This window comes from Larus michahellis, chromosome 1, assembly GCF_964199755.1.
Source record: "Larus michahellis chromosome 1, bLarMic1.1, whole genome shotgun sequence".
NCBI lineage: Eukaryota > Metazoa > Chordata > Aves > Charadriiformes > Laridae > Larus > Larus michahellis.
In genome coordinates, this window is record NC_133896.1 from 71,211,971 (window position 1) to 71,234,989 (window position 23,019).

Consider the following 23,019-nt stretch of genomic DNA (forward strand, 5'->3'; position numbering starts at 1 on the left):
ACAAAGCCAACTTATCCTGAACCTCATGCCAATAAATGTAAAATGTTGCTAAAATTCAGGAAAGCGTGTGTGGGTGATGAATTCAGAACTAATTTTACAGGGGGAAAATTTGCTGGAAGAAAAATAAACTCTTACAGTACTTTCCAAAACTACTTCCAGCTTTCCTTTTATAAAAGCTCTGAAGCTGTCATGTACCACTCTGGGTGATTAATGATTCTGGGATAGCTGATATGTGGGTGACGAATTAGTAATCAGCTTTAGGCTTACGCAGACATCCAGCCTCTTTCCATTTCGTGTCCTACACCATCCGAGTACAAATTGCTTCCAAAAACGTTTGTGAGAGACGTGATGGCTTAAATGCTTTGGGAGGAAAGGTGAGAGACAAGCGTCCCCTAAACCACAGGGACGAAATCTATTTCTAAGCTGCAGGTGCAGGGCTGGAGGGAAGTTCCTACATAAGGTACAGGTAGATGCTCTGCTGCCTTTGCTGGGTTTTGTCTCTAGCTTGAGGTGGGTATAAGAGGTGGGGATTTTTGTTCGCTCTTGGTTGGTTCCCATCGTTCTTCTCATGAGCCCACTAACTTTTACACTTTATGAACGTCATTATATAGATTTAAATGGAAAATATATTACCTGCCAGCAAGGCAATGCCTGCCAATTAAATGAAAAGCCACATTATGCTTTCAGGCTATTATGAATGTATCCTGCTTTCTTTGCTGCAGCCCGTGGATCAGACAACAGGGATTGGGAAGATGTTGCATAGGTAGACCAAGCATGGTCGGTCATCCAGGGATGGAAAACAAGTGGAAAAAAAACCTCTTTGAGGTGAAAAAAAGTTATTTAGAAAGTATTGGTGACAGCATAAAATCAGCAGCTTGGCCAATGGCGGGAAGTAACACATTCAGATGGAGTTCTCCCTAGACTGGCACAGATAAACAGAATAAAAAGCCATGGAAAGAAGGCTCTTTTACTAACTCTAGCTTATAAAGAAGTTGGATTTCATTTTATATTCCTAGAAAATGCTTTTCTTTAAAAAATGTATGGAAATCCGTTTAGATAGACTGTGTTCTCTTTTGGACTGAAAATTAGCTGAAGACCTATAAACAAAGGGCACTACTACTCAGCAGCGGTTTAAATTGGGAAGAGATGAGGTCTGTTCTTGTGGCACAGGGATTACTGTTGGATTCCAACATATTTGTTATGAAAGGTGCTTGACAAATATGTTGTTCAGAAAGTTGTGTTATTATTTCTTGTTAAACCCTCTAATCTGTCATAGTCGCAGTCCTGCCTCAGCTCTAAATTCTAGCTGCTAATTTTTAAATAAGTAATTCCCTATGTAGCTGATATGTGTTGAATTAGAAAGAAAAAAAAAGAAAGCAACAACAGTGAGCTCTGTTTAGTAAGATGAGTGATCTGGGAGATGAAGGTGAACATAAATTAAATTTGCCACTGGTCGCAAATGAAGAAAGCATTAAAAATAATAGTGGAGACAGAGCGAGATCAAGAGAATAAAAGTAATTTCCAGAACCCTACAACCAGCTTGGGCAAATGAATAGTATTTCCTTGGGGAGGTATAGATCTATATCCCCCGGTAATGTGAAGATAAAACAAGCCAATGGTGGGACATGAGGTTGCTGTGAGAGATGCCAATGAGAAAGGCCAGATCCTGGTGTCATGGTGCAGAAAGAAAGTAGTTCATCTTTATAAGGCTCTGATAGTAAAATATTTCTCTCGGGATGTTTTTTTTAAAACAAGAATACCGGTTCAAAGAACAGTTCTCAGTAGAGTTACTTGGGACTGATTGATTCTTCAGGAGTGATTTATTGTTACTAAAACCTAACTTAGTTAAGAACGAGCTAACAAGGACACAAGTCAATTGTGCAAATATTTAAGGGAGAAGACAGCAAGGTTCAAGAGGAATTGTTTAGGACATTGAGCAAGAGCGTAAGTGGAAGTAATGAGAGGTAACTAAGGAGGAGAAATTGCATGCGTTGTATAATGAAATGCTTTCTTACAAAGGGAGACGGCAAGCTGCAGAATAATCTAAAGAAAAGTGGAGGGAGCTCTGTACAGTTTGAGAAATTTAAAATAGCCTGGATCAGGCACACACAGACTTTTTTAACAAATTTAGAAATTGAGAAGAAAAATAGTGCAGGGTGAAGACACAGATAACAGCGTCACTGTTTCTTTATGCATTTTGATATTCACTTACTATCTGTGCCTAGGCAGGGAGAGAAAAGAATATGTATGTGACAGAGAGATAGAATCAGAACAGCATTTGCTTGTGTTTCTTTTCTCAAAGGCTAATTTTCTTTCATGCCCTCTAACAGGCAGCAATGGCGTTAATCCTGAGTGATTTCAAAAGAAAAGCAAAATGGGGATGTTGTCTTAAGTATTTGTTCTCCCCTGTGCATTATTCAAGACAGAAGGAACTCTGGGATCTGTGTTTCTAAGGGTCCACACGAAATCAGTCTTATCTCAGCCAGTGGCATAGACTCTGCGACTAAACAGTCATCTGAAAATTAAATGTTCCAAGCACACCAATAATACAGGGTTGAAAGCAATGGAATTTAACTTCTTTACAGGCTTGGTGGTAATTCTGGAAAAAAAGTTTCAGAGATCTGTTCATGAAATCTTCTCTCTGCATTCTATGCCCTGCACCAACGTTGCTTATCCATAGAATAATATAATTTTAAAGTATGACTGAAACTTGATTTCTTTCATCTATGCAAAAAAAGCGAAGTTTAAATGACTTAAAGATAGTAATACAGCATGTGGTTCAGGAATCTAGAACATATCTTGTCACCTCCTTCTCCTTCAGAAAAAAAACTTCTATGTGATTCTTGCTCAGAGCTTTTCCTGGGAGTTGTACATTTAATATATTCACACTTCTGCTTATCCAGTTGCCTTCTTTTATATTATTTTTGCAGCCTCGGGAATTTTTTTATACCCACATGGTGCTATGTGAAGTACCCAGTAACGTAGTCCTGAGTACTGGTGAAGTGTTAGAGGAGTCTCAGAGCTCAGGATTGAGACTGAGGGACACAAGCCGTTCTAAGACATCTTTTTCTTTTTTGTTGATTCAGAAATAGTAAATTCACACAGAGCTGTATCGTTACTTGCTGGAGCTAAATTCTAGCCCTCCTTGTCTGCTACTGACGATGGTCAGTAAAAGGCATGAGCCTGTTTTACCTGACAGATATCGTCACATGGTAGTACAGACTCTTTTCCATTTCATTGGGGATTGTGTCTATCCTTTCTGGATCATCAAGATGATGAATTACTCTTTTTAAACAGGGCGTCAGAGCTACATCTCGGTTCCTTTCTTCATCTTTCTGAAAGTGTTTGATTCTGGATTCATAGCTTTATAGAAATAAAGGCTTGGAAGGGGAACCCTTATGACCTTCTGAGTATTGCAGGTCAGCTTTCATTTTATTTACATTATTCTAAGGAGAATGAGGTGGGCTTTTCTCTCAAATGACTGAAGCAGATCAGAAGCATTTTACATAGTTCTTAGGAAACCCTGAATCTTTTGGGATCCAGCCTGTTTCCCAGAACCTCACAAGAAAAAAAAAAAAAAACGGTTTTGTTAAATATTTAACAAATAATTCTTGTTCCTTTAAAAAAAATCCCTAACAGCAGAGTGCTTGTCTAGTTAGTCTCTGATGGAGAGCAGTAGACAATTTCTGCCGTGCTACAGTGGTGCAGGGCTGTGCCAGCTCCCCCAATGCCACTGAAATTGCTTATTTCAGTTGTATCCCAGTGTGAGTGAGTTGTTTTTTGAGTTTAATGGCTGAAAAAAGGTCACGCGTGAGTTCTAGCCAGACCAACACTTGATGCACCCGTACATACCGAAGGAGCTAGTAGAGGTGCTCACCAAGCCACTTTCCATCATTTCTCAGCAGTCCTGGCTAACCAGGGAGGTCCCAGTTGACAGGAGACTAGCAAATGTGGCTCCCATCTACAAGAAAGCCCAGAAGGAGGATCCGAGGAATTACAAGCCTGTCAGTGTGACCTCGGTGCTGGGGAAGTCTTGAGTGCCATCATGCGTCACCTACAGGACACCCTGGCGATCAGGCCCAGTCAGCACGGGTTTATGAAAGGCAGGTCCTGCTTGACTAAGTTGATCTTCTGTGACAAGGTGACCCGCTTAGTGGACAAGGGAAAGGCTGTGGACGTTGCCTACCTAGACTTTAGTATAAGCCTTTGACACCACTTCCCACAGCATTCTCTTGGAGAAACTGGCTGCTCATGGCTTGGATGGGCGTACGCTTTGCTGGGTAAAAAACTGTCTGGATGGCCAGGCCTAAAGAGTGGTGGTGAATGGAGTTAAATCCAGTTGGCAGCCAGTCACAAGTGGTGTTCCCCAGGGCTCAGTACTGGGGCCTGTTCCCCAGGGCTCAGTATTGGAGACTATTCTTTTAACTACCACCATCCCTGGAGCTATTTAAAAGGCTCGTAGATGTAGTGCTGAGGGATGTGGTTTAGCGGTGGACTTGGCAGTGTTAGGTTAATGGTTGGACTTGGTGATCTTAAAGCTCTTTTCCAACCTAAACAATTCTATGATTCCATGTCACATATACACTGGAATAGGTCAACACCTTGACATTTTTGCCCAGAACTGGTATGTTTGTTGCGGGGTGTTAGCTGTGAAGCTTCCCTTCTGCCTCAGTGACTGAGGATTAGTTTTTCCCATTTGACAGCCAGGAGACCTTTGACAGCGTTGGCTGCTTCACTTGGTAGAGATTTTGTGACTCAGGACGGCTCTTGACCCTATTTTTGCCAGCATTGTTTTCCCCGTTAGCAATGCGGCATACCGTCATTTATTAACAGATAGTCTGCACAAGTCCTTGCTACTCTACTACAAACAAAGCCAAAGCAGTTAACCTGCACTCTTTTTTTGTCCAAAAAGCCTTGTTTCACTTTGGAGAGAAAGGGCTGGGATAAACTTTGGTGACAAAAGCACGGTTTATTTGTGTAGGAACAGCACCCGCGGTTCGCCCATTTGGCGCACTGACAAGCTACATGCAGAACAGGCAGGTTGATGAGGATGTTGAAGGTATTGGGCTGCACAAAGTGAATAAGCTATATGTGGAGATTAAAATCAATAGCACGGATAGAGCGCCTCTGCATTTTTATCATAGTAAATGACAAAGCCATCTGCAGTCTTGCTCCACTGACACCACTGGCACTAAGTCTCCTGGCTTTCTTTCTGAAAGGTGGAAATTGCCTGCTCAAAAAATACTTTCCAGAACTTCCCCGAAACAAAATATATGTTGTTCTGAAGCAACGTACCTTTTATTTCCCTACATTAAATTGAGATAAACTTCATTTCTTTTTTTGTTGCTTTGCCATTGACCTCCGTGCCAGTGACCCCTGTCACAGTGTGTCTTCTCTGTTTCCGTACATACCCGGATGCATGCATGAGGTAGGAAAGAAGTTAGGAATAGGAATGAAGCTGCTCACAGAGAAGAGGGGTAAAAAATTGGGATCAGAAAATACAATAAAATAAAGCTTATCTTGCAGAGAAGCAGTTAAATGTTTTCAAATTTTATGTGAAAAAAGCAGTTGTTTGGGAAAAAATACCTTATTCGTGCCGTCACTTTTGGCCAGTTGCTTTTCTGTTTTTTCTTGCCAATAGCAGACAGTGCAGGGTGCACCACAGCGATATGGTGGATTATCTTCTTTTGTAATTATTATTTAATTACTGCAAATGTGATTTTATTTTGAATTTATTTGAAGTAATTTGAAAATATTTCGTGGCAGGAAAACTAAAAGCTTAGTAGCAGCATAGGAAAGAGGTCTTCAGTGCTTCGGGAGATGCAGAGCTCAAAGGAAAAACGAGGAAGGGTCCTCAGTCCCACGTTAGGATTTATGAAGTAACAACACAACCGCCCGTTCACACAGCAATCCCGTTTGTCCTGAAGATTTATATATCTTACTGTGTTTTTGAAGGACCCTCTTGCTTTGTAATACCGTTGGTTTAGTGCTGGTTATTTTCTCAGCTCTTTAAATTTAGAATTAGCCCAGAGCAGGTTATCTTTTTCTGAGGCGGAGGCTGTGTTTGTTAATTAAGCGGCAACGTACAAAGACAGGGCTTAGCCTTTCTCTGCTAAGTTACGCGGAGACCCAGAGAAAGTGCAAGACAATGTAGCAGCAGTGATGGCATTTCCACATTTCTTGCTAGCTTTAATTTAGTCAAGAGGCAGCTAGTAATTTAAACAGGTTGCTGGGGTGCAAGGCTGAATTCTTCTGTGGATTTTTTTTTTTAATCCTCCTTTATTGGATAATAATCAAATCTGCCTCATATCTACACTTATGTAAACATTTCGCTTTGTAGACGTGAAGGTTTTTTTCTAATCCTTTGCTATAGTGATATGATTTTTGAAGGTGTGAGGATATCTCAATATTAAACATTAAGGGATATTTTGTAGTCCTTTCTTCACTATGTAGAAGATAAATTCTCAATGCAGTGAATGTAAGAGAAAAACTCAAAATGAAGGTAAAGGATAGGAAAACTGAGAGTTAGAGCTACTGGACAAAGTGAAAGATTTTTTTTTTATTTGTTTTTTTAATTTGGGGGCACTTCTAAAGCCTGGATTTCCCTTTTTCATTGAAGAAGGGGAAGAAAGCAACTGAGATTTGAAGTTGTCCAGGAAATTAATTTTGGGGGAAGGAAGGAAGTTATTTATAGAGGAGGAAAGGTGGCATTAGTTAATACAAGTTACCTTTGATCATTTTTTTATTTTTGTCAAGATGGTTGAAAATGAAAAATGGGAAAAAGAGAACAGCAGCTGGAAGTATCAAATGTTACAAAGCGGTGAATCTGTTTCACTCTAGGACAAAAGGTGGAAAAATATCTGCATGTCTAACACTAAGAGAAACTGATGACATGATTCAAATTTGAGGCAATAGTCACCTGAAAAGAAAATTTGATGTTATTTAGGAAGAGGTGAGTTTTAAAAAGCATTACAGTAAATTATCCCTAAAGTGTATTCTTTAAAAATCATAAAAATTTCCTTAAAATTCTTATGATTAAGGCCCAATATTCATATTGGCTGCTAAATTTCATAGTTTAATATATGGCAAATTTTGAAGTAGTTAGGCCTTTTGTAATGCTAACAAAGAATCCAGTTGTGGATGGTTAGTAATGATCAAGGGAGAAAAGTCATTAGGATAATGTAATTCTTGTGGAAAAAATTAATTTAATTTCGTCTATTATTTCCCAGCTACAGCTAGTATATTTAAAATTAAATTACACGGGACATAACCTATCTGTGTGGGTTTCTGTACACAAATATCAATACTTTTTTGGTTTTGGAAAATAAAATTGGAGTGAAAAATGGAACACAGCCATAACAGATACAGGTCTATATTAGTTTTACAGTATTGAATTACAGATCTGGAGAGAAGTAAATCCAGAGTATTATTTCCTTTCCCTCACCCCATCTCATTCTTAAATATTTTCATCACCTTCTGCCTGACTTTAGAACAAAATAACATTTCAAAAATAAACTGCTTTTTTAAACATATACACAGACAGTTGTAACTGAGTTTCTTAAAAACATCAGTCATTATCAGGGCCAAGTGGGCAGGTCATTCTCTGAGAAAATTGTTCAGTAGTGGCTTGTTTGTATTTGAAGAAAGTAGAGGGAGTCAGCTTCTAAATTCAACTCCAATTTTTTTATTGGCAGATCAAAAATTACTGGCGTTTCTTTTTGTCCATAGCGTAGGAGAGCTATGGCATTTCTGTTGGGAGCTCGGTTTTATACCTTTCCAGCCTTACGGATTTTTATAGCTTGAATTAATTTACAAGCATACACAATCCAAGATTTAAGACAGTCATTTAAATGGGGAGTAACTTCTTTTAAAGGAAGGTAAAGTAACTTCCTTTATTTTGGGGTTAATGAAATGACTGCAGAACTAAACATAAATAGAATTCAGTCTAAAAGTTTGTTTTTTTCTGTTTGCTTGATCTCAAGCTCTGAAGGTTTTTGAGAGCAGTTAAAGGGCAAAACGCCATTCCCAAGGTACCCTTTGATTTTCCTTCAGGCCTGGTCTATAGACAGAAGTCCGTGATTTTTGATCCATTAATAATTACAAAAAGGAGTTTTGCTGGATTTCAGAATTACTCATAAGTCCGCTAGAAATCTTACTCTGTTTTTATAGCGGACCCACCAGAACAGAGGTTCTTTGGTGCAAATGAGATTGGCATTTAGGTCAGATATCCTTCATGTTCACCTAAGTTTATAAATGTGCCAATGCGGTCTGAGTTAGAAGTGAAAGGATAATCCGGGGGGGTTGGGGTTTTGCTCACTGAATGTGACACTGTAATATGACAGAAGACATCATCTTTAGAAAGAAAAAAAATAAATATTCTGATGTTTTCTCCATTCTCCATTCAAACAAATGCTCGACTCACATGTGAAGGCCTGAGAAAGTACTAGTTTGCCCAAAAGTTTGGGATTTTTGCCTGCCATGTCAAGTTGTCTTAATAAAACAGTTTACTTCAAATTTCACCTACTTTAGATTTAAAAAGATATTTCTGCCATGTTAATCCCACTCTTGTTTTCGCCCTGCGATTCTCAAACTGCCGAGATCCCTCTTTGTCCCCGGTAGGGGAGGGTCCAGCAAAGCACAGCTCCTTCCACGGCCATTGCGAGTCTGGTCTCAAGAAATCCTTGGGTGAAGCAGGGTCTCCACAAGAAAAAGATTCAACTACCGCGCCAATCGAAAGAGAAGCCAATGCAAACTCATCATGCGAGCTGCCCAGACGCTGCTGCTGTAAAGCCATGGCTGATTTATGCCTCCTCTTCCTCAGTGGTTTTGAAGGATGAGCGTGTAGCAGGACAGAGCCCTTTTAACATGTAAGAGACCCTGGTTAGGTGTTTTGTGTCCTGTCAGGAGGCAGAGGAGGGCAGCTGAGAAGTGGAAGATGTGATCCAGCTTGAAGAGTGCTCAGCTGAAGCTTTTTGATCGCTTGATGGCATAACAGCGCCGCTGCAGGTGGAGAATTGGGACAGTTGTGGAATTCGGAGTGGCCTGTTTGCCTTTCCTTGACAAGGAGAGGTGAAGTGGGAAAATGTTATTTGTAAAGCTGGGGGGAAAAAATACCCAACACCCAGAACTAAGATCTCTGTTTGGAATTCAGGTGGCTGCAGTTTAAATTACCTCTAACAGTCTGGCTGCTGATTGCAACTATTCATGAAAAGTGGCTTTGTTTTAGCTCTGAAAGATCCCAGAGCAACTGCTCTGCCTTGAGTTTTCTTCTCTGAATCGCTAAAATTTTCTCTTTTTTTGATTTTCTCTCTTGACCCTCTCCTCCCACTCACCTCTTTCAGCATGTATTAGCTACATTCAAAGGGATAGTGAGGAAGTGGGTTTTCTGTCCGTGTTTCACATGGCCACAGCACTACCGCAAAGTGCTGTCCTTAAATTTTGGGAGGAGTTGGCTGATGGAGGCCGGTTAGCTGGCTGACAGCTGGATAATGTGCCAGCATTGCCAGCAGGGTACAAGGAGCAACTGAGAGGTGTAGTGACAATTTTGTCTGACTTTTTTTTTCCGATTCGTCGCATGCGCTTCGGGATCCCCTGGTCCTGTTAAACAATCACACTTGGCAATCAGCTGGGATTCTTTCCCTGGCAGGCGAGTGTCAGACTGAGCCTGTTTCAAATGAAAACGACGCTGCCAGTGATCTGTGCCTTTGTTGTCCTGAGGTGTGCAGTGGGGCACAGCACAAATGACTTTGAGCTGGGTGGCTCAAAGGCCACTAGAACTGGGTGGACGCAGCTGCCCTCTCTGTTGCCTTCGTAGCCCCTTACCTGCCATCTGGGCTCCTCAGCCACCGGTGCCCTTTGCAGCTGCTGCTGACCTCAGCTTTCAAAATTAGCTCTGACACGGTCCCTGGTTAGGCAATGCACTGCACGGATGATTTATAAAGCCTGACATTTTACAAGACTCTCCCTGTACTGTATTTCCATGCTTGAGATAGTGAAGATCGTTGTGCTGGGCCTCAGCAGTGGAGCTGATAAGGTTTTCTTCAAGATCGACTGCCCCTTTTCCTTTTTTTTTTTAAACCATGTTCCCTTTTTTGTCTGAAACAACTAAAATCTGTTGACCTTCAAGTTACAGTGATGCTTATCAACTCATTGGGAAGGGAAAAGCTTGATTACAGTTAGGATCCTGGATGCTTGGGCTGGTGTTTAAGGCTACATTTCTTTCTCCGTCCTGATTTTTAAGAGACCGTTCAATTTGCTGTTACGCGTAATCCTTGATTGAAGTTTTAGTATAGTACAAGATCAATAGAGATGGGCTTTCAAATGCACAGTGTAAACTATAAACCCTGCGTTAACAATATGGTGCTCTGTCCTAGAAGATACCTGTTAGTTTCACTGCCATTTAATGGCACTCTGATTTTGGCCATTGACTCCCATCTGTGTAAATCCCATGTATATTTTAAATCAGGTGTACTTTGGGGAGCTTAGCAACAGTAACATTAATCGTTCACATAGTGCTGACAATACGTAATGATTTGAGTCGTGCATCCTTTGATGCTGTATAGTGTTAATGATAACAATAATAAGCTTTGCAGTTGACCACATCATTTGCCTTGAAGGATCGTTTCAGATAACAAAAAACAGAGATTTGTTGTGCAAGAACTGGTTGCTCACACACACAAGCACTGTTTTTCTTCCCAATAGAGAAGTTATTTATTGCTAGGACACCAGCGGTTTCTCCTATCACAAGGATATGTTGTTGATAATGCCTGTAGAAAGCCCATATTTCTAGACACATACTGTGAATAATCAAAATCTGAGAAAGTACTTTATTCTGAGCCAGGTAAAATTACAATGGGAAATGTAAATACAACCGCCTGTGTAATGCTCTGGGTTCATCCGTTCCAAACGTTTTAAGATCTCTTCATTTTGCCTGCATTTTCATTTGCGTCCTGTCACTGGGTTGCCTGTGAGCTGTCAGGTAAACTTGCTGCCTCAAATGCTGGTAATGCGGTTGAAATTGTTGATATTTTGATATGCCCCATTTTGTGCTTTCTGATTGTGTACTGTGTTCCCAACACAAAGGTTTCTGCTTAATTATAAGCTCTGCACTAAGTGACATAAGCCGGCAAGATACCTGTTCCCATCCTTTTTCATGATTGTGTTTCTTGTGTGTTCTTTTAAAGCCTCTCATACTACCAGTGTGTTTTCTGGGTAACTGTAATGTTGCTTTAGGAATAATCTTACAGCTGCTCAGAAGTTATCAAAAACCTCTCCACCCACCAGCATTAGCTTGTGACTGAGCCTGGTTAATAGATTGTCTCTGATCTCAAGTAGCTACCCTAAGATGGAATATCTGCAATATCGTTCAGTAATCTGAACAGGAAAATTAAAGAGCGTTTGCAGTTGTGTGATGGGAGAGATCAGAAAGACTGTTATTATAAGAATCCTGTTCTGCCCGTGTTGCTGCAGGAAATGCTCCTGGCTCTTCTGTAGTAATATGAAACACCCTTAGAAACAACCAGTTCTCCCCGGCACCAGCACTGCTACTTAGGGGTTAAAATCAATAGGAGCTTACTGGCTAGAATCCAGTTTCTATGCATTGCTCTGGAAAATGGAAGGGCTAGACTTTGTATCAGATTAAGCTGAGTTAAAGTAGATTGAGGCTTAAGGGTTTTCCATCAGAATGTAAAATATTAAAGCTAGGCAATTTTACCTTGTCCTTGTATTATTTCATTTCTATTTTCCTGATTCAATATTAAGCTGAATTCTAAGAATTCCTGTTGTTTACTGCAATAGCACTCCAATTTAGCCAAGAGAATACTGAGAATGTAACATGTTTCTCGGCCTGCTTAAAGTCCAGATTTCATTTGGTTCTCTTTATTTGTTTTTGTTGCTAGAACATGGGCATTCATATTTATGACCGTTTTGTTTTTCAGCGCCTCCCAGATGGCTCTGCCCCAAGTGCACACGCTGAATTTTATCTTTTGCCGGATCCTGATGAGGTCAGTCGAAGGAAAACAAGAACAGCTCCAAAAAGCTCTGACCCCACTTACAATGAAATTGTGAGTACCGTGCGCTTTCTTCCACCATTTCTCACTTGTTTGATTTTCTTTGCCCACGCTTGAAATAAAGTAACGATACAGCATTTAGAGCTGTTGCAATGAGTACAATCAAAAAGAAGGAACATACCATAAGCTGAACCCCAAACGGGGACAATCTTCTGCTTTGCATCTTTCTCAGGAGTGAAACAGTCTCTTTATGTCCCTTTCTTTGGGAAAGCAGTTGGATTATTCACGCTGCTCTATCTTACACCATAACCACCGTTATGTGTTAGCCAAATGAGACCAAGCACCATTGCACCAAAACCTATACTGTTTTGAATGCAGATTTATACAATAACGTAAAAATTACTAATCGAATGGATGCTGTTATTCAAATTCACGTTTGAAAATAGACAACCAAATTGATAACAGAATAAGAAATAGCCCGGTTCTTTTCATGGCAAAATGCTAGCAGTTCACAGCCATATATAATTATTTCACACACCACTGAAGTGCTCCATGCCTCTGGGGTGAAAAGAAACATTTGTATGGAGGAACATTTACGACAGAATAGGAAGTGGCATAAACTATATTCTTTTGTAAGGGCGGATGAGATTCAAACAGTAGGTGGAATTGGAGATTATTACATACAGCAAATCTCCTAAAGATCTCCAAGCAATTTACAAATGCACTTTTGAGCAGGCTTTAAAGTAGAAGGCATGGAAAATATTACCACTCCACCCTGTTTCATAGATAAGATACGATGAAGCTTAAGTTAGTTGGCTGAGACTAAGAGTCCTTATCTCCTAGTTTCCCAGACCTGGAGTTTTAATATTTTTCTTTTTCTTTTCCCGCATCTCTTTGATTACAAAAGTTCCCTGCGTATGCTGATGACTTCCAGCACTTCTGTGAGTGGGCTCCTCGAGTGGTACTACTGCTAACAGCGGAGGCAGATTTCCCTCCCTATGGTACTGCAGAGGAATAACAGGGAACTAGGCTTTTTTTGTTATTGTTGTTACATTCTTTCATCTTTTTGCAATCAAAGAGACAGTGGAATGGGTCTAATGGACCTGCCTAACGAAATTTCTTTACATTTGAAGGATATTCAAAGAAATATAATATGATTATATAATGACATTCATTGTAAAGTATCCAAAATGGACTGCAGACAAGAACCAGCCAGCAGCACTGGAAGGCAGTTATCTTTCTAATCATTATTAGATCAAGTTGAGCGCAAGAAAATCCAAAATCCTGTCTGCAGTCAGACAGTAGTCGCTGGGAGGAGATTTAATTGTGGTTAAGGAGCATCCCACTGCTGTTAAGAGAAATTCCGTGGAAACTTTAATATCCTTTACTCCAAACTTACAGCCTTCTTCACAGATGCTCAGTCTTTTTCACCAGGAGCGCTAATCACAGTGGGGACATATGGTTCCATTGAACTTGGACATTTCAAACCCGATGCTTGTGCTGTTAGCAGCTCTGTTCTTCCATATGTGATATCATTCTGTACGCATTTTCTGTCCAATGCTGGTAGACTGAGGCAGAAGCCACCCCAGGGAAGAAAAACTACTAAAAATATAACTCAGCTGTCTTTTAAGTTAGTTACTGTCCAAAACGCTGTGTACAGAAATGTACTAGCCTTTTTTATGAGTTCATAAGTTTTTATTAAAGCCAAATGGCTGGAAGGAAGCTGTATATTAATTTCTCTCTGTGTTCAAGACTGAGAAAATCCTGAAATGTGCTTCTCTTGGGTATTTTTGGGTTTAGTTTTGTACTTTTATTGCTTATGACTGCCTACAGCAAATTATCAGCCTTGCAAAAGTGCATTTTATTTTTGATTTTTACTCATGTGCGTGAGAGTAAAGATGTGAAAGTCCAGGAGGGCTGGTAACAGAATGAACTATGCCAAATGTTTTGGAGTTGCTTTTAACAAGCACTCCTTTTTTCTCTTGTTCCTTTATTTGGATTTTGGAGTTTGTTGCATTCACTCCGATGTAACATTGCATTAAAAAATGATGGTTGAGAAGAAGAGGAGAGAGAACACATAAAAATGGAACAGAGTGTAAAGAGAATAAGAATAACATACCTCCTTATAGACCACTGCTAGGAATAAGTAAGAGTTACTCGGAAGGTTCCAGAGTAGTTTAGTGAAAACTGAGAAAGTAAAAAATTTGAAAATAAATCTGAATGATTTAAGTTTAAACTCTTGCCAAGAAAAATCGCAATGACCAGAACCAACTGCAGCGGTGTCTTGCTCACGTGTGTGGCATTTGCCCTAGACTTGCTTCAAGGTCTCGGTTGTCCTCCGTTCGTCTCTTGAGTGCCTGCATGTATGCGCACCCACGAAACGAGCAAACGTCCAAGACAAAGCAGAGTGTGCATTGCCATAATGAAGCCAGAACGAGAGGGGATGTTCTCTGTCCTGCCCTTGGGATGCAGCCAGATGTGAGCAAATAGACCCGGGCCATATCAGTCCTTTAGTGCTATTGCAGCTGCCCTGGGGACAGGGGGGACGTTGCCTGCGACAGCCAGCATAGCCCCAGCCAGCCTGACGGAGGCGGCACCAGGAGCCACAGCCGCTCCTTCCAGCACCACGCATCAAAGCTAATTTGGACAATGAAGAGCAAATCTAGGAACTGTGCCACGGCTACCTAAGGAGAAGCAACTGTCCCACATTTGTGATTAAAATGTCATTAGACTCCTGTAGGTCAACACTGCTGCTCTTTTTGCAGCCAGGAATACTCGAATTCCAGCTCTAACTGTCCCACTGATTTGCTGTATGGCCGTGTATAACTCACCTCCATTTGATCTAGCTGTATAAATGGAAGGCAAATATTCTTACTACATGATCATTTCAGGATTTAACTATTCTGATTACGAAATTTGGGCAGGTGGCATTTGTTTTATCCACGTATTAATTCAGCTATCTCCAGACCTTTCTTCTGTCCCTACATCCTGATGATACATACTTTGCTCCAGCTGAATTTGCAACACCATTTTAGAACCAGTTTTTTGGGATCATTTGAAAACCACCCACCCTGCACTGTAAGGTCTGTCATTGCTCAAAACTTAAAGCCTCTTTTTGGCCAAAGATTGAAAGTTGTTCATTACCCCAGTTCACACCTGTTGTGATCCACCGTACTGAAGATTTCTTAGCTCTTACAGCTTACAGGTACGCTTTTTGGTGATTTAAAGCAACATCTGAAGATGATAACTTTAATATATTGGCAAAGAAACAAGGCACATTTATATGGTAACAGTATCAACTCAGTAATCAAATCATAGGTTTATTCTAAACTATATTATTGCTTTTGGTACCCATCCTTGCTTTTCGTGTTTTCTTCATCATTTCACTTTGACTTTGGTGGGGAAATGCCACTGGGGGACAGAGAAGCTGGAATTTTTAATTCACATACGACTCAGTGAAATAGGCACAGTAAACACCAACACCAAAAAGCACCAGGCACAACTTTCATGGCAGCTGTTCCATACTATGATTTCCAAAGGTTTGTAAACGAAAAAGGGAACGTTGCTCCCTGGTAAGACCTTTCTAGTTAAAAAGAGTGAGTGGGACAGTTTTTCTTTCCCCCACAACAGTGGCAGCGGCCGTTCATCCCCACAGCACGGATTATCGCCCTGAACCAGAGAGCTTGGTGTCCTGTCTGGTGGTGCTTGCTGCCAGAGTGGCCTGATGTCCTGTCTGGTTGGCGCTCACTGCTACACCCCTGCAGCTTTGCAGTGGAGACAAAATCACTCTGCGGTCCCACGGGGGCAGCCGGGGCCAGGTGGGGTTGTCTGGGAGGAGCAACAATTTTGAGCCTCCTGGATCCACCTGTGAAGTTCAGAACCACCTCTCTGTTGCCGCTCAGCGTGAGGGACATCGGTGGGACTGAGCCTTTATAAACTCTATCCCTGCCTGAAGGACATCTCCCGTGGCCGTTTCTGCCTCTTAGCAGGTACCGGGCTACAGAGAGGACTCAGCAGTCCAGCCCAGCAGACATCCAAGCTAGAGGGGGCTCGGTCTGACTTTACCCCAGCAGTGACATATGTATAGACTGCATTCAGATTGCACAGTAAATCCAAAACACAGCACTATACCAGCTATTAGGAAGAAAATTAACTGTATCCCAGCCAAAACCAGGACACATAGCAAACTCCTCTCAGGCAGTTTCACCTTCTCATTCTCCTGAAGCGACAGTATGTCACTGCGTTTGCTTTTTAAATTGCACAGAGAGATTAAAATTTAAAGCATTTTCCATTGCAACTAAAACAGCAGAAACATTTCCAGCCATACAAATTTTAGATTACATGTACTTCTCTTAACAAAGCTTACCTTTCAGGCCCGAAACTAGCTGAGAGCATTCTTGCACATTTTGTCAACCCACATGCAGTTCACTCAGCAGTTTTTGATTAATGCAGAGACTGAAACATAGGAATCTGTTCTGAATGCAGCTCATTCCTGTTAGTCTATCACTCCAGATTGTTTTTTTTATAAATTCGGAAAATACACCATTAACATTTCATCATTAACCTCTGTGTGTTCTCGTAGTATTAAGGTAATTTCCAGGATATTTTAAAAACTATAGGCCTCAGTAATTTTCTAAAGAGATGCTAAGCAAGCTGTCTCGTTTAATTTGAGAAGTATTAACAGCACTTCTTGAGTAACAGAAACATCCAAATTTAGTAAATTCTACTTGCTAGATTGGGCTTAATCTCAGAGATGTGCAACACCTACAACTTCTACTGAGTGGGCTGGGATTTCTGTCATGTTTAGTACTTGATGATTCCATTAAAAAATGCAAGCATTTTTATAATGGGCACATTTGGATACAGTTAGCATCCAGAATAATGCATAAAGTTATTTGTATTGAAATAGTAAAATTTATACAGACAATTTTCAAAGGAAGATTATCATCTCTTTTATGATGTGGGTTTGTTGCATCTGGAACAGTTATGAAATTTTATGGAATTCTTCCTTAGGAGAAAATTTGGTTTTGCTTTGGCTTGATCTTTTTTAATTCTGGTATATAGCACAAGATTTAATCACAAGTATGATACCGAGAAAAAATTCTGAGGTACTGTGCATTGATGTGATACACCTTTGTAAGACATATCAATGCAATGTAAAGTTGCTTTAAGGCACCACTAAGGAACATGTAATAAATATAATATACATAGGTTAAAAAAAATACATCAAAACTGTTTTCCTTTTTTCCCTAATTTTTCCAGAAGAGCAATACCATTTATGAAGGCATCTGCTATGGAAAGATATTTAAAAATTAGAATAATCTATACTTTTACAGAATTACCTATCTTATGTTTTACATGCTGCTGTCTTTGATGAGTACCTTCCATCTGAACCTCTTCTCCAGAAAATCAACTGTATTATCAACCAATTATCAACCATTCCATGGTGAACATCATGGAGGATCTGATATTTCTTCACATTTGAGCTCAAAACTCTGCTTACGTTAGGGTTCCAGTTTTCACAGGGACAATTATGTATACCGATTGTTTTCTCAAGCATTGTACAACACGGGTTGCAAATTTATTTACAAATGCTTGGTAATCAGGTTTCACAAGCCTAAGCTGGCAGAATCTCTTTTACAGAAACTCACTAAGTTGAATGATTTTGGCTCATCGTTAGTAGTGTATGATTCTGGAGGGCAGTTTAAAGCAATTATTACAAAATTGTAATCATCATCCTGAATGCTGTGTTTTGCCTGTCAAATAGATTCACGAGTTCATATGTTTTTTTCTGTTTCACTATATATGATTTCAGGTTGTATACGATAAAGTCACAGAGCTCAAAGGCCGTGTACTGAAGCTTGTTGTGAAAAGCAAAGGAGCATTTGTGGGAGCCGTTAACATTCAACTGAGCAGTGTCCATTTAAATGAAGAAAAGTGGTATCCACTGGGAAACAGTATAATTTAAGTGTTGTCTAAGATAATTCAATAATTTATCTACTAATGTTTCTTTATTCCCATTTCCCACGGTACATTTTGTCTCAGTTGCCCTGGAGAATATGCAGTCATCTGCTGATCGCATACCTTAACATTTCTAATCATAAGGCTATTGTCTTAAAATTGCTACCACCTTCCCGCAACGGATTCCTGTCAGTGTGAGTTTAAGAAATGATGTGCTAAGAACTTGTAGCAGCATGCAGGAAATTCTTATGACAGCAATAAAGATTTTTGTTTTGTTCATATGAAATAGTACTGTAAAAATACTACGTTTGGTACACATCGAAGTGTGGGGCCTAATTCTTTGCTCATTAATTCCACTGACTGTGTTGAAACAATGCTGATAATGGTGTACTTTATCAGCATCTGCTATGACCTCACTGCGGATGATGATTTCACCAGAGAACCGTGGCATGGTTTGCTGGGTGCCAATACATTTCAGAGGTCTAGCAAATTTCATGTTAAATCTTATACAATCAATGCATATATTTAAAAAAAAAACAAACACCATAAACACCAAAAACTTAAAAGTTTTGCACTTCAAGCTTTTTGTGCAGTATATGTTGGTGTGCTTTTAACTTTTGATATAATGTAATATTCAATCCAGGATATTCATTTGTCAATAAGATATGTCACTGTTTCTTTTATTTTGACATCCAAGAAGCAGGTATAACCAGTCATTTGTGAGAAGAAAGGAGGAGGGAGAAGCTAGTATTCACCAATAAATAAAACATGTTGAATGTGAGCTTTCAGTGTGGTATTTATTTAAGATCATGCTCTAAGGATTGTTTGTTCACCAGTCTTACCGCATTGCATTCTTATGCTGCATAAGGGAATCAAGTCAATACATGCATTGACCTCAGGGCTATAAAATGTATATATACATATTAAACAGTGAACGTGAGTGGTTCCTTTGAGTTCACTGAGGCTAATTATGGGCTCTGTTCTTCAAAGCATTTTTACCTAAATTGAGGAAGCACTTAAGCACATCTTTAAACATTTAGCACGTGAGCACCCATAATGAACTGTCCATTATTGCCAGCCTCTTACACACACATAGCTGATGGTGTATATACACCTTTCCAGGACCAAGGGCACGTTTTTAAGGCACAGGAGACATGTTGATTTGTGATCTGGTCTGCTGTAAAATTTTAAGTTACCATATACTGAGTAGGTCTGACATTTGTCCTACCAGGTGGAAAAGTGGTCAAAAGAGGAATAATAATGCCAGAAGCTGAAGATAATTGCCGCCTTCTCCCAAAGGACGCTCACAAATCAGTCTTCAGAAGTTAATGTGGTATAAAGCTCCTGAAGTGGGACTAGGAGTGTTATTTAGGAAACTAAATAAGCTGGAGTTTTTCTCAGCATCAAGCCAATTGACTATGTCATTTGGTCAGTTTGTATCTGAGAATAGATACACCCGATTGCCTGGGGAAATTAAACTCCTCCTCAGAAGAGGGAGGTGGGGGGAACTCTGCTTGAATATTAATATTGTTAGTATTCTTCAGAGCTGAAAAAAGCTATAAAATATTTACCACATGAAAGGGATATTGGCTAGCATTCAGATATGATTGCTACAAAGATCATTAAGTCTAACATTTTAGATTATAGGCTCTCCTGGGTAAAGAGTCAAGTGACTTGTCGCTCAAGCACAGAAAACACATTGAGGCCAGCTTACAATGTTATCAAATTACCTGACCTTACAGTTCAATATTGATTTTAGATTCTTCTTAGTCTACTGTCTTGGTTTCCTTATTATAACTATAATGCAATTTTCGAATGGTGTTATTTCCTGTGGCATTTTCTAATCATTGTTTACCGCGCGCCCTGATTTTCCATCTTAGAGCAACATTAAATAAAATAGCATTAAAATGGCATTCAGTAAAAAGAGCATTAAAATATAATATTACCAGAACTGTCTGCAAACGCAAGCAATACTGTTTGGTATATAAAGGAAGAAAACTATCAATATAGCATCCTCTTTTTTAAAATAAAAAAAAAAGTCATGTTTGAGTAACAAATCTGCAATTAACTGGGTAGCTACAGTCCTGTGGAAGCTCAACGATACTTCAATTTTGTAAGGAAGATGGGAAAATTGTGTCTTATGGGCAAGATCTACACTGATAGCTATGTCAGGCAAGGAGTTGTCCTCAGAGATCTTAAATCAGCCCTTGCCTTTTCTAAAATTCTTCTCGTCTGCCTCAGAGCATTGTGCTTCCTATTTCCTGAGTTCACACTAAGATATATCCTGAGCTCCCTGCTGCTATAGGGAACATAGACATTTACAAATCAGTCCATGAATTATCTGTCTTTCTTTAGCAGCAGGATGTTCAAGACCAAGCTAAGAAAAGGTACCAGTATTAGCATCTCATTTTTTATAATTTTAAGAGCTGGTTTTTTTCCTCAAAACTATTTTTCCAGGTAGCAAAATTACAGTGGACATAAAAGAGGTATAGCCCAATCAGAAGCTGCTGTTATTATAAATTTAAAGGGTACAAGGTATGTGTAATTTTTCCTGTCCCCTCAGAAAAATACAATGGTAAGAAATTTTGTTCAATACAAATAAAAATATCAACATAACATGCTCATTTTGCAGTCTCAGATCATAAATATTAGACTATTATTCTCGATCAGTAATTAATCATAATTTTGAAATCAGCTGCAAACGCAATAAACTGAATTTAAAAAAAGTGCAAAAAAAAAAGTTCAGTCTTCATGAATTAGTTCTAAATAATACTAGGGCCAACATCAGTAGCCATTACTTATTCAGGATACCATTTACTCACACAAGAAGTCCCATTAGCTTAATAAAATCATTGAGCACGTGCCACTCTGCAAATCAGACCACGCGGTTGTTGCAAGCCTAGTGATGTTGCTTTATTGAGCAGGGTGTAATCCTCCAGAGCAACTGTTACTGCAGAACATCATTAATAGTACCAGATATGGACAAACAGTGATGCAGGTTTGAGATTGTCGCCAGCTTTGGAAAACAGGGGCACGCTACGGTAACCTGTAAATATAAGGACACTCCATTAGTGTATTAACCACAAATGCAAAGATCATAATGGAATGTTTTTATGATCTACTATGCAAATAAGGCTTAATTTATGATTCGCTAAATAACTCTTTAAAATAAAGTGAAACGATGCAGAACCCAAATCCCAGTTCTACTGGTTTTCTCTTCTATATATACAGTATTTCGATTCTGGTATTTTTAGACACAGGGGAAAACTCCGGTGTCTTTCAGGATATGGTGTTTCTTTAAACTAAAGACTTTTAGCCCAGTGATATTTAAACATGGGGAAAGCAAGCATTTTAACATCCAAAGATGTTACGTGCTGCATGCATTGTTCTGATAGCAAATTGTATCGCTTGTGACTCAACAGTGGTAGTGCCTTAGAGAAGAATGGTGTTGGAGCAGTAATGCACTGTCCAGCTGAGGCAGAAAAAGAAGTGTAGTGTAAGATCTTCTACCATGCCATCTCAGCATGTCTGTTAAGGATCTGCTTTTACATATGAGTGATTCCTAGTATCGGAAATAAGGCATGCCTCAGAAACTACATGTTCATCTGATTGTTGAAGCGTTGGGAGAAGCAATAGTTCTCAACTTCAAACTAAATTAACTTGCCTGCTCCGAAAACAAAACAATTCCCTCTCCAAAACCACAAACCTGTATTGCTTTGTATGACTGTAAATGTCCATTATGTCATAATAATAAACAATATGACTTTTGATTAAAAAAAGGTGTTCTGTATTTTATCTATGTGTATATAACTGCAGTTATTTAAGTATGTATCTGTTATGAATACGTATCTGCATTCAAAACTGAAGTTTTCAAAAGCCTTCCTTAGGTGTGCCTGGATGTGTGCGTAGTCTTTGGGACCCTCATTTATTTGGGTTTGGATTTTCTTCATTCTTTTGTACAACATGAGAGTTCACCTGGCATCTAAGGTTCAGCTTCTGGGCAGCAGATATTAAAGCTGAGTCCAGGCAATACGCATTTGAGATCAACATTGAGAGTATGCACATGGTATGTGGAAGACTTGGTTTATTTCCTATCCAAAGATACACCTCAAGGGCTTAGACTCATTTCTAAAGACTGCATTCTAGCCCCTACCTACAGAATAGTCTACCTGAAGAGAAGTAAAACTTTTCCTGAGAGAAGTAAAACTTCTTTTTTATTGAAATTGTTCCAATTTGTATGAAATAATTAATTACTTGTTGATCCAGTGATAACAGCAGTAATAACCGAATTCCTGTCCTGTATTAGTGTTCTACATGGCAGACTTATTGGGACAGGGATTGTAACCCGAGACTGTCTCCTCTTGCCTTTAACCACCCAGCTAGAGAATTATTCTCACCTTCAGCCCCTCTGAGTACACCTACTTAATCATCACATGAAAAATCAAATACTTTTACAGGTAGGCAGCAAGCATTCTTCCCCAGTGTAATCTACAGCTGAGTTGGGTGGCTGCTGCTGGGATAAGGAAAGCAGTGATGATGTACGTTTGAATCCTTTCAAGAGAAAATGCAGGGGAGGGTGGCAATGACACAACTTTGTCCCACTGTCTGTCAAAGAAAAAAAGAGATGTAAGCACTACTCAGCTTTTGGAAGCAACTTTGCCTCAGGGGACACCTCAGGGATACAAATCCTAAGGAAGGAGGGGCAGTCCTGTAGTGCAGATTAAAGCAATCAAAGCTGTGAAGAGTAAAATGTAAATCCTAATTCACTCTTCACCATGGTTTAGACAGTCCTTTCCGAAGAAATCTAGGTTGTATTGACTCCCTCTGTAAGATACAGTATTTTCCCCTTTCACTATTTAGGGAGTTTAGGTACCTAAAGCAAAGCCATTGTTCCAGACCGGGAATCCAGAGGTCTCAATGTCAAGCATTGCAATAAATTTTGAAATCACCTGTCAGTTCATCTCTTAGAAGAGTTTTATTTATGCCTCTGGGCGTCTGTATTTTATTCACATTGTGTTAAGTGGGGGTTGGGGCAATTTGTTTGGTGCTG

General features: G+C 39.6%; 2 protein-coding genes across 2 annotated transcripts in view; one reads left to right on the forward strand and one right to left on the reverse strand.

Moving 5' to 3' along the window:
- Positions 1 to 18,798, forward strand: part of PIK3C2G (phosphatidylinositol-4-phosphate 3-kinase catalytic subunit type 2 gamma) — a 284,737-nt gene extending 265,939 nt beyond the window's left edge. The window contains exons 33-34 of the mRNA XM_074585602.1: positions 11,937 to 12,062; positions 17,824 to 18,798. Coding sequence (XP_074441703.1) covers positions 11,937 to 12,062; positions 17,824 to 17,976 — 279 coding nt within the window. The 3' untranslated portion in view covers positions 17,977 to 18,798. The remainder of the gene's footprint in view (positions 1 to 11,936; positions 12,063 to 17,823) is intronic.
- Positions 18,799 to 20,932: 2,134 nt separating this feature from the next.
- The window catches only part of PLCZ1 (phospholipase C zeta 1), a 50,057-nt gene continuing 47,970 nt past the window's right edge, over positions 20,933 to 23,019 (reverse strand). Inside the window, exon 13 of the mRNA XM_074572749.1 lies at positions 20,933 to 21,015. Within this exon, the coding sequence (XP_074428850.1) occupies positions 20,933 to 21,015 (83 nt within the window). The remainder of the gene's footprint in view (positions 21,016 to 23,019) is intronic.